Source organism: Metarhizium robertsii (assembly GCF_000187425.2).
Source record: "Metarhizium robertsii ARSEF 23 chromosome Unknown MAA_Scf_2, whole genome shotgun sequence".
Classification (NCBI taxonomy): Eukaryota; Fungi; Ascomycota; class Sordariomycetes; order Hypocreales; family Clavicipitaceae; genus Metarhizium; species Metarhizium robertsii.
In genome coordinates, this window is record NW_011942160.1 from 2041730 (window position 1) to 2054076 (window position 12347).

The 12347-nt window shown below is 51.8% G+C and overlaps 1 protein-coding gene across 1 annotated transcript; it reads left to right on the top strand.

Annotated features, from left to right (window-relative positions):
* Window positions 1-9544: 9544 nt before the first annotated feature.
* On the top strand, window positions 9545-11008 carry MAA_05805 (serine/threonine-protein kinase hal4; the record flags this gene model as incomplete). The annotated part of the gene is made up of 1 exon (XM_007823803.1): window positions 9545-11008. One exon carries the CDS (start codon window positions 9545-9547, stop codon window positions 11006-11008), a length of 1464 nt encoding a protein of 487 aa, XP_007821994.1.
* Between the last annotated feature and the right edge of the window lie 1339 nt (window positions 11009-12347).

Sequence of the window (12347 nt, forward strand, 5' to 3'; positions counted from 1 at the left end):
AAAGAAACAACTTGGAATTTTCGGCATCGTTCTACTAAGACACTGCAGTGTTGCAATGTGCGATGGTGGCGAGCAGTTTTGATAAGCCATGGTGTCTCCCGACATTAGTAGGATAACAAAGGGATGCTACTTGCCCAACCCAACTGTTCACCGCTTCGGGTAGCTGAATTGCAGAGCAGGCGTCACTACTCCGTAACGTCGCGGTAATGGCTAGCGAAATAAGCTCTTCTAGAAATAAGCTCTTGTGGGTGTGTCGCCAAATCAAAGAATGCAGGCTTGGCGATATCGTAACACTGAGCAGCTGTACATGGTCCTACTGCAGGGGCGGGCATAATCTCACCGGCTTTTGCTTCTCATGACAATTAACCAAAGGCGAATGTAGGTAGGTATCGCCAAAGCATCATCTCCTCCATTTAGAATACAGCGCGTCATTTTTCTGAAAGTTCTCCTACGTGCCCCGCGATGCAAAAGCTACCTGGGCTAATGCTCATAACAGTTCCACGTTTGCTATCAGGATGTGGTTTATGCCGCTTGTCACAGACCAAGGCAGCCGGAGTCGTCCAGTCTTTCACACCGCAAAACCTCGATACCCTGCATACCTGACGGAGAAATCTGGACCACTGAGATGCGAGAAATATAGCACGAGGGTCCCAGGGTGCTTCGTGTTATTTATATCCGGTGTTTGAAATGAGACCGTGGCTGTGAGGCTCTTTCAAGAAACAGCCGCATGAGGTTTTTTTGTTTTCTTTGTTCCCATTGATTGAAGGAAGGGACAACAAGACAACAGGATTTTTAGATAACGTTAGTCAGAAAGCATAGAAATATCCAATAAGGTGGCGGAAGTTTGCATTCTCAGGTTTTCAAATTGAATTGGTGACGCTTAGTGGTTCGAGATTCGTCGTCTCTGGAAATTCTTGCGGTTCTTGTGTCACCGTGACTCCAAGATAGGAGTGCAGCAGTGCATGTACACTGTCTTGAGCGACGCCAGACGCCGACAAGTGGAATCGGACCACAGCTCCGGGTTATACGACGATAACGTGGTCTTTTCAATGGATCCCCCAGCAGGTACGGAGTACTTGAGTAACTGGATGTAGGTGCAGATGTCTCCGTACGAGTTACCATGGCTGAGGAGCACTGCATCAATGTACTTTGTATGGACGGATTACACGTCACGAAGGCCTTCTCTGTTTCATCAGATGGTTCTGGCAAGTCCAACAAGCTTCACATGTTATTTTCTCGCCGTGACTCGTTCAGAAAGGATTCAAAATAGGATTGAGGTCTGGATGGCTTAACCGAATAGTTTGTTCCGCTGTTGCTGGTTTTGGGCGCAAAATCCATGTATTGGCGCAAAAACCGCCATCGACTGAAGGAAGTGAGTGGCTTGCAATGCTAATTGAGTAGCAAGCAATTGCCCACGCAGTCCCGGAGACCGAATATACCAATAAAATCAATCCAATTGATATGCTGTCCGGTTTCGCCCAAAGATGGGCTCTTGCAGCAAGCTGAAAACTGTGCCTGACATGCCGTCGGTATACATGTCATGTCGCACAGTGGCTTTTAAAAAAGAAATTAGACCGCGACGGGCGGTTGGTGGTGAGGGAAAAGCTACAGGGCAGATACGGGGACGCCTTGCTGCAGTCAACCCATCAGGTCAGCTCGGTAGCATGGAAGGTGGTATGAAGTTCATGTCTCACCAGGGCGGGGACATGCATATGCGGCATGGGATGTCAAAAATGTAGCCGGAAACTTATCTGGGGGAGTGTCAGTTGACGGAGCGCGTTGGCCGCGTAACCTCCTAGCAAGAACGAAACAAAAGACTTTGAGCAATGACTCGGCCAAGAAGCTCTAGGACTATGGCTCTGGGCCTACATGCGCATTCTCGCATCCCGCGCATGCGTATCTCGTTGCTCCGAGGCAGGATACAGAGTGAACTGATGAGATATGCTGGGATTCAGCGTATAATTGAATGGAAGGCCCATGATGATGATAGAAGGTTGCCCAGTTTTGTGAGCCGAGCAATCTGCCATGACTAGCGTGACGCACGTATCGACGATTCCGGTTCGTGAGTGAAATATGACAAGTCAGTTGTTCCCAAATACTAACACCCAGCAGTACGGAGTATACGGAGTGCATACGGAGTACATCTACTAGTATCCATAGGTAGCGTATGTAGAACTAGTTACCAGACAGGTGGAAAATGTGGCTTCGCCTCAGCTGACACTTTATCAAGCCTCGACATCTTCCTAGATCGTAGAGCAAGGGTGAGTCGGGCTGTCTTCGCCATGACGAGGGGCAGTAATCTCTAACATCATGGCTCATCTTCGAAAACAAACGTCGAAAACTCTTGGTAGGCAATTATATAATTCTTGGAAGGCTTCCCGTTGTCCAATGGGTTGGTGGTGGTGTGGGATGACCATCTGCCTTGATTAGCGCGGCTGCAAGCCAGGGCAACTAGCAACTACCCAGGTAGTAGTAGTAAAAAGTAAGCCACTCGACATAAGTCGAAATCCAGTTTATGTAGTCTTCAATGAGGTAGGCCTGGGCGTACTGTGCATCATTCCTCGGCGCGTATATATGCCCATATTGGATGCAGCAAGAGCTGACGAGGTACGTTGATGGACAAACCTAGTGATATGTTGGGAGCCTTGGTGGTGGTCGAGTCGAAACACCGCAGCCGCATATACGCTGTCGGACAGTTTCTGACAGGCCTGAAAAGATAGTAACTCTGCAACAGATCGCCCATTCTCGGTGAGGCATGATGAGGCCCTTCTGGCGGCTGCGTCGGCGTAAGTCAAGTGCTTCGAGAACCAGCGTACCAAGTAAGTGGCATCGCTTGAAGCGGGCATCTGGGATAATGCTTTTTCCTTGTCGGCCTTCTCCGTTGACGGGACCGTTGTCTTTGGAATGATACAAATTTACCACTGCCACGATTCTGTCCATCCTATATCACTCTTGGTCTGAAGCAAACCGCCCATGCCTGGCTTGCTCACATGCAGATTCCTTCCTGTTTGAAGATCATGTTTGTGCCAGCACACTCAGCCATCGCCGAATGTCCTGGCACGTACTCAATAGGTCGGGACTCGGTACTTGATACATCGTATATGGTGCATAGTAGTCTATGCATGGCAGCTTCTCATCATGTCAGATCAGATGATCTTGGTAGGTTGGAAGCCTCGCAAGATTGGCCGGCTTGATTTTCCAAGCTGCCATTCTGTCAATGATATTTGACCTGACGGGTTTTGTCGTCAACAACATGCGACTTGGGTGTGGTACAGCATGGAGAAGGGTCATGTGCAAGCAACGTGGAAAAGGCGAGGGTGGAGGTTTGGACCGCAATTGGCTTCGACATTTTCGAAGAACGGTAATGCTGATAGGAGCTGGCTGCTGAGACTGCCAAGTCTATTGGGCCTTTGTGCGTCAACTTTGCTATATCCGTGAAGTAGTTGGGGATAACCAAAATGGCTCACCTAAGTCTCTGTCATGCACGGAGTACTCTGCGTAAACGAACCCGTGAGCTTATGCTCGACGGGCACGTATACCCCAGTGGTCCTTCTTCAAACGGCCCCCACGATGTCCACGACGTCCACGACAGCCCAATTTGACCGCGTCCTTGGTGTGTTTGAATCTCATGGACCAGTCGACCTGGCTCGCACATTCGTTAACCGGGCCGGGCTGAATAGAGCTGGGTGGCCGGGTTGCTGAGCAGTTCAGATTTCAGATCCAGATGAAGCGGCTGGGCAAGAGGCAGCAGGCATATAGCGGCAGGTACCTACCTCGAAGGTACTCCGAAGTTGGGATGTATTAGCAAGTGGCCGACAGGTGGCATCTGGCACCTGGCACCTGGCACCTGGTACCGAACACCGAGCAACAAGACTCCATGACGTCGTCGCCGCATAAACGCCCATGTTGGCCCGGCCTAGCAGGTTCTGGCAAGTCATACGGCGTAAACCTTGCCCTGTGAGCAGTCAATGCTGCAGATCACGAAAGACGTCCAAAGCGCACAAGTTCACAGGCCGTGAAGGACCAACGGAACCGGCAAGGCCAACAATGAACGAATTCAGCAAGGCGCCATGCGCCACGCCCATGTTCCTCGCCGCCAGACGCCTGCTCGATTGCTTGGCCCATGTCAAGGGCCGAGATTCAAGACGTGGGCTGCGCGTTTTGGACCCTACTTTCGGCCACCCATCACCATCTTACCCTAAGCCTAAGCCTCATGAACCGATGTAATAGCCTCTCTCAACCTCCGCACATCTGTCCACAATAAACGGGAAAGGGAGGGAAAAACCATTCCGCTGATTTGTAATGACAACCTCTCGCCGTCTGTCGACGGGTCCCACGGCCTCCTCGCATCCCGAACTGAAAAGATTTGCCTTTATCTGGTTAATCACTGCAGTCACCGCCCCTGAGCACAGCCAATTTTGGTCGCCGCCCATCATCTTGGTATATCCACCAAAGCCGTACGCCAACACATTGGAGTATTGTAGCTCCATGTGTCAGCGGTCCGATGCCGACAGGGTTGCATCTGGCATTGGTAACTTGCACCAGGCCAGCTGAGCTCGACAACACATGTTGCACAAGGTGCTGCTTAATAGGTGGCACGCACCCAGGGGACCGAATGAAGCAGTAAATGAGAAATAAGCTTGTCAGGCTAGCACGTGGCTCCCCGATGGCTATCGTGGGTGCGCAGTATGAGATACCTTGCAGGTTGTACCTCGGTGAGGCCAACTACTACACGAGAACTGAAAACGTTGGGATAGAGCCCAAACGCAGTGCAGATGCAATGCATCTAGGGAACAATATGCAGGCCGTCATGACGGGCAGGCCGAGGTCATGGCGCAGACCATGGACCATGCTGGACTCCCATACTTTCTCTGTACAGCAGGCGCAGATAAAGAATGAGGCCTTACAGAATCCTGAGCCCTACAGGCAGTGGACTGGATTTGACGCCCCATAAGCTGCAGGCCACGAAGGAGACACATACTAGTTGGAAAATACATTTGTCCGGTTCCTGTTATGCTCCCAGGGCTCTCACCAGTGATTTGTCCCCCTTTGCTAGGGGAGACGGAGATGGGCTTAGACAGACGACTTGGTGGTAATGGCATATAAAACGCCACATCGCGTACACGTCTGACTGGTGGATCGGCAAGCTCGCTCTGAACGCGGCCACTACCCCAGTTTTCTTATGCGCTGTTCTCAACATAATATGCGGAAGTTGTAGCATGATTCTTCTCGCACCGCCAAGTAAGCGAAGGCAACTGCGCCGTGCCAAGCTAGCATTCCGATTCTGTATTCTGGCAAGACGCGGAGCAATGTAACACCAACAGACTTGTATCGGCAAGCTGCCCAAGCACAGGCCAAAGTCCAACAAAGTCCTAGCAATGAGGTTTACGCAACACGTTATGAAAGTAACGGGGCTTGACTTACTGCAGAATTACATAAGACATCTGGGCAGACGTGGGCCTATTGGTCGCTGGGACAGCCCGACCCTCATCGTCTCCTGTATAATAACATGAAAGCTGCTGATGGAACACCAGTGGTGGGTTCTCAAGTGCTGTCCAAGGAATGCTTTCCTTTCCCGCTCGACCATTAATTGATTAATTGATACTACATATTCTTCATGAAGCCGAAACCTGTCGTCTTGGCGCCCATGGCTCCCTGTGGCTTCTGTGCTCCGCAATGCCCATCCTAGGCTGAGCCGGCTTGGCAAAGCGCCAGAGGTTTCTTGGCCCTCGGGTCAAGATATCGGCCAGGAATAATCACCTGTGCCTGTGCCAATTTTTGTTCCTCTGGGTCACAATCGTGGTTGGCGGCCGCTCGATGTGCCGGGGACTGTACATCCTAGCCGCGTGTGCCTTGTCGGTTTTTTGGGGGGAAGGTTGGCCCGATGCAGCGTGAGCGCTTGGCAACTTTGGATAGTGATTTCGATTTGAGTATTTCTCGCTGCTGCGCGGTGTACCGTCGGTCGTTTGTCGCCAGAACACAGAGTACTACCTCCAGGTAAGCAGTTAGTACTCCATATCGACTCCACGCGAAAAAGATAGGAACGCAGGTGACAGAGTCAGAATGGGTAATAATAGAATGTTGGTCTCAGATGCGGAAGCCGGATGTGGCCCATGCCCTTAGACCCTCAACATGTCTTAGTGTATTGAACCCGTGGCGTGGTGATTCACATCAATCGTTCAAGACCATGTCGGTGGCGGCAGGCGAATAGCAAGGAAGATTCACTGAGCCCAGTCGACGTGAGGGTGCAAGGGTGCTCTTGGCGCTTGGCGGATGAAGACAGGCCATTTGAGGTGTGACTGGCAGCCTTTCCCCTGGTGTACGGAGGATTGGACCGAGTATTGTTGTACATGATACTATGTACAACAAAATACATACCCATGCACGGTGTCTCTGGTGAAAATGGCCTCGAGGCTCCGCGAAGATGTGCATCTTTAGTCCTGAGTAGTCACGTCACGGTGCATGGCCGAATTGCTGGGTATTCTGCCGCCTACCAAGTACCTAGTATGTAGGACAACTCGAAGTCGAGCTTGGTGGTGTCTGGCCGCTGTCATACTTTTTTTAGTTGATGTTAGCTCTGGTGGTCTGTTTTTTTGTTGCGGTGCGCCTTGCCCCTGTCTTGAACCAAGGGTTGGTATGGTATGGAGGAATACTAGTATGAACCAGAAATATTTCTCAGGGTTTATGTCTTGTGCACGCTATTATGGAATAGATAAAGTTGACGCTTACTTATGAAGTAGTACAATATCTGCCGATGTGCTCCGTACACACGGCAGGCGCTCCTTCCTGGGTTGGTCAGCCGAGACACGGAAAGAGGCCCAGAGCAAAGAGGAGCAATTCGAATGTCCAGAGGGTAAGAGGGTCTGCCTTCCTGCAGACCGGAGCAAGTAGTACGGAGTGCCTGGTTGGGTTACTTCAATGATGCGACTTGCAGGTATTAGGTTGCGCAGTGAAGAAAGGGTAAAAAGGAAACTACGTAGTAGGTGCAGTACAGGGAACAAATAATACATGGGATGCGGTCTGCAAACATACAAACATGCAGGCATGCAGGAAATCATGTCGTATCGTCCAGGACGGTATTTGCACAATGCAAATATACATAAAGACGCCATGGGCCACGCGGGAGGGTTGAAGTGGGCTCACATTTACAATTCCAACATTTTCATTCACAATACGTACTCGGTACTGTACAAGAATATACCGCATCGCCGCAGCTAAGAGAGCATCATTGCGACCTCTTACATGCCACGGATCACTCAGTCTGGGTCCTTCCGCATCATATCCGCATCACTAGGCCTGGTTTTGCGCATGGCCGCAGCAGCAGCAGCAAACCACTCTGTACTTGTCGAATATACTTATACTCGGCTCCGTAACAAAGCTGTTCACCGTTTGGGCCTCTCCAGTAAATCATCCTCCACTTGGTGTGCAAGCCACCGCCAGCCAACAGGGCCACGGCGACCCTGGCTCTGGATAAGCGCTCGACGCTTCGACATTGGAACATTGAACATTGAAGCTTACTTGAGACTGGACCAGCCGGGCCCTTGGCGTACTTGGCACCAGACTGCCAAAAAGCTGCCCAGCAGCATTGCCGAGCTCCTTGCGGAGTACTCCGTGGCCTGTACTCAGTAGGTAGGTAAGTACCCGGGTACCAGGGCTGCTGGCGACTTTAGGAGGGGCGTGACCCGCTAGAGGCCATTGGAGGGTCCCTAGCCTTCCTCCAGCCACTGGGTACTGGGTACTGCCGCGGGTGTCGAGCTTTTGCAACAATTGGACTTGTTTAGGGCTTCAATTTGACTCTGGCAGTGCACAACTATTTAAGTACTTGAGTGGGAGCCTCCCTTTCTACTCGAGTGCATGGCGAACGGACCAGTCAATAAGTGGACAGGTTGGCTTCTGACGGAGAAGGACCAGCTACTCCGTACATCTGGACTGACTTGGCCTTGTTGAAGAGGCTCGCATTCAATCAAAGTTACTAGCCCGCTTGAGGATTCCGTTTTTTTTTTTTTTGTCCCTGTGGACCAAAACAGCCCAGCGTCCCGCCTCGGAAGACCAGCACTACTGGTTCTTTGTTACATGTTCTCCAGTACCAGAGTCTAGCCTCCCCAAGCCATCGCCATCCTCTCTGCCCACTATTATTATATCTTTTTTTTTTTTTTTCCTTTTTTTTTTCTGGTGCTGGCTCATTTATTCCCTCGCCCGCCCTCACAGCCCTTCGTCCTTGACCCTCGTCTCCAGGTTGTCTCGCCTCTGTTGGCCGCCCTCCTCCCTCCTCGGCTCAGTGCTGAGCTGCTGATCCCCGTCGTATACGGAGCCTCGACGCCCTTTTTCGCCTTTGACCTCAGGTGCTCCATCCCCTCTCCCCTTTTCTTTTCCTCACACGCACAAATTACACACAAAGACATCATTTCATACTGCTATATTTTGCGTCGTGCCAAGGCCATCGAGCCATCGACTACCGTCGGCACGGGTACAGAGGTACCTGGGTACTTGGCCACGTCGCACACCAATCGCCTGCACCAGCCTGGGCGTACAAGTCGGCCTCACTCCCTCTCTGGTCCGCAGCGTCGTTTGTCTCGCACGCCCCGGCATTGAACAGTCTCTCTGATGAACGCCGGCCACCGCTCTGGCAATTGTACATATATTGTTGTCGTCCTTCTCGCAGCGCCGTCCCAGACGCCACCGAACCTGTGAGCCTGCGAGTCTGCAACATTTGGCGCATCCCTGTCGCCTCGTTTTGCACGCTGCACGCTACACGCTGTACGCACACTGACTACACCCTGTCTGCACCCTGTCTGCACCCTCTGGGCACCCTCTGGCACCCTCTGGCACCCCTCTGCACCCTCTACAGCCTCGACGCCTCCAAGCCGCCTCGACACCCTGACCCGACGCCAAATCATTGACTGCAGTCTCAATCACGTCTGGTCCTATTCACTCAACCCCCGCCGCGCGCGAGTTTGATCTGCCTCTGGTCCTCTCGTCTTCCGTTCCAGCGTCTCACTCTCCGGCTCTTGGCGTCGCCGTCCGTCACCTCGCCGTCGCCTCTGCCTTGCTGACTCGCGCCTCGCCCTGGACCTCGAACCACGTCCTTCACCCCGACCCGGCTTTGTCATCGCCGACACCCACCCGCCTTCAAGTCACAAGCCAACCCGGCCGCGGCCACGACTTGCTGCTAGTACCTGCCACCGCCTGCCTCCGCCTGCCACCGCCACCAACCTACTCGTCATTTGGGAGAGGCCGTTTGTGCTTAATTCGCTTTGTCTTTGTTCGCCTTGGCCGCTGCCATAATCTTGGAGCATTCCAGTTCATCGTTGCATCTCAATTTTTCTTCTTGCTCTTACTCTGCTCCTTTAAACCCCGGCCTCGATCTTGTTTTTCTTTGGGACCTGTCGCAACCATTTTTTATATCGCCACTGTTGACCTCTCTCTTCAACCCACAAGTGCCCGCCGCTGCCGCACGCAGTTCCTTGCGCCTGCGACAGTGACAGCGAAACTCGCCACTCAACCTACGGCGCTACGTCAGTGCTGCTGCGCTGCTACTTCGAAAATGCCTGCCGCATCCGGTGATTCGTCAAAGCCTAGTTCCGCGCAGAGCTCAAAACCGTCGTCTATCAAATCCCACGATGGTTCCAGACATTCTCCCGGTCTCACCGCTCAAGATTTCGATTCCGCGAGCGAATCTTCACACCTGAGGCCCCATTCCGAAAGGTCCTCTGTCAAGGAACGCTTCACCCGCATGTTTGCAAGTAAAGACCTTCCCAAACTGAACAACGGCAATGGCGAACATGCTGGGAGGCCTCGTGGCCCGTCCTTGAACGGCGCCTCATCCCCTGCTTCGTCGCGCAAAGATTCTTCTGAGCGTCTCTCTGAGAAGCCGCCGTCAAATGCATCCAAGGTTATCCCCGGCAAGGACCTTGGCAGTCGCTTCGCTTGCAATTCAGAAGTCCAGGGTGGCCACGAACATCACTTGAAGTCAAGCCGACGTCAAGAAAAGCTCTCCGACATGTGGAGATCTCTACTAGGAAAGAAGCCAGAGGCTACTCCTGACAGCGACCTCTCACTGGTATCCAACTGGGTGGACTCGCTGCGCCAAGAAAAGGAAGAGGCGGGAGACCGCAAAGGAGGACCCAATGTGTCTTCGACCCTTGTCGAGAAGTATGGCAAATGCCAGGAAGTAGTTGGACGAGGGGCCTTTGGTATCGTTCGAATCTCCCACAAGAAGCTTGGAGGCAGCGAAAAGCTCTTTGCCGTCAAGGAGTTCCGCCGACGACCCGAGGAAACCGAAAAAAAGTACAGCAAGCGCCTGACCGCCGAGTTCTGTATATCTTCGTCTCTGCGCCACCCCAACGTAATTCACACCCTGGACCTGCTGAAGGATGCCAAGGGCGACTACTGCGAAGTTATGGAGTTCTGTGCTGGCGGCGATCTCTATACTCTTATTCTATCAAGTGGCAAGCTCGAGGTTCAAGAGGCCGATTGCTTCTTCAAGCAGATGATGAGAGGTGTAGAGTATCTCCACGAAATGGGCGTCGCCCACAGAGACCTCAAGCCAGAGAACCTTCTCCTGACCACAAGGGGTGCGCTCAAAATCACGGATTTCGGCAACGGCGAATGCTTCCGGATGGCTTGGGAAACAGATGCTCACATGGTGTCTGGACTATGTGGCTCGGCCCCATACATCTCCCCAGAGGAGTACACGGACAAAGAATTCGATGCTCGTGCCGTCGACGTGTGGGCTTGTGGTGTCATTTACATGGCCATGCGGACCGGCCGTCATCTCTGGCGAGTAGCCAAGAAGGACGAGGATGAGTTCTACGCTCGATATCTCGAGGGCCGGCGTGACGAAGAGGGCTATGGCCCCATTGAGTCGCTACATCGAGCAAGATGCCGCAACGTTATATACTCAGTTCTGGATCCCCATCCCACCCGCCGCTTAACAGCTGCTCAGGTTCTCAAATCGGAGTGGGTTCGCGAAATCAAACTATGCAAGGCTGGAGAGGAGGGTCTATAACACCCCGTCCGTCATGCTGCCTTGGCATGGCGGACTGCAATCTGATGGCCGGCACAATTTACAACAGTAACATTGGCCAAGTCATCTTGCAGGCTCTCCTGCCCTAACCCTTTGATCGGCGCCGCTGGGATCAACTGCACCAAGACATAGCCATCCCTGTGGGTATTCTCTCTTATTCGAACTGAATGACCGATATAACGACTTGATGACTTTTCTTCATCTACGGCCATACATGCACTTATTTCAAATTTGATTTATATTTTTACCACGACATACTTTTGTCCCGATATTACAACCCTATATTTCGTGTCCCTTTTTTTTTTGCTCTTGAGCCTATTGGCTCTCTCCTCGGTTTTAAAAAGGTCGTTTCATTGTCGATACACCACCGAGCAACGGCGTTTTTGGCGTTATTTTACCAGCCCCCCACCCCTTTTCTTGCCCCCCTTTGTTTCTTTAATTTCGGTGGCACAATTCTCCGCAAGCGACACCTTTGGCGTACTCTTTAATGTCCTGGGTTATATTTATATTCTTCAGGTTGAAGAATTGGCTTAGAGGGAGCTAAGAGGCTTGGGAGGGAGGCTTCATTCTGTTTCAGGACATGCAGGATTGGTAAACCGGGGTTTAATCCTCTGCTAATAGGGCACGGATGGCTGACTGGCTTGTTTGTTATTACCGGAAGACTTGGGACTTTTTCGGATTGAATCATCGATATGCCACCAACAACAGGGTAATGGTGTATGAACTCTTGTCAATGGTTGGATGAGAAGAATGCCTGGGCAGTTTGATCACACGTTCGAGTATCGCTGTCTGTACATAGCCCTTGGAAATTCGATCCCTTGGAGTCTTACCACTACGCTGCTTTCTTGTTCGCACATATCCACGATGATTGCCTCAATGCGTTCAGTATCACTTCATCTGTACCCTTACATGCCAGCTTTGCAATGGCGCATTCTCAAAGGTCAGGTGGTTGCATGTGCGTAAGTAATTGTCAGGCACAGCCGCGTAGATATATTCAATATACTTGACCAGTTAGGCTGCCCCAAAATAAGTACAGTTTCAATTCCAGTCAGCTAAAAACACCGTGGTGTAGTCCGCTTAACGTTTTCCCAGAGTTTGATCGCCGATAATGAAACTTTTATTCACCCAGGAACTAACTACTCAACCCCAGACTCCTCGAGTCTCCTGAAACCTTCTAATTTCTTGCCGGTCTGTTCGGCGATGTACCGAACTGTTCAGACAGAGGCCAGTGTATGTATGTAGCATCACGGTATTGAATACATCCACGCCTTGGCCGGTGGCATGGCCACCCTGTCTTCACTTGGATAATCGTGTAGTGCTG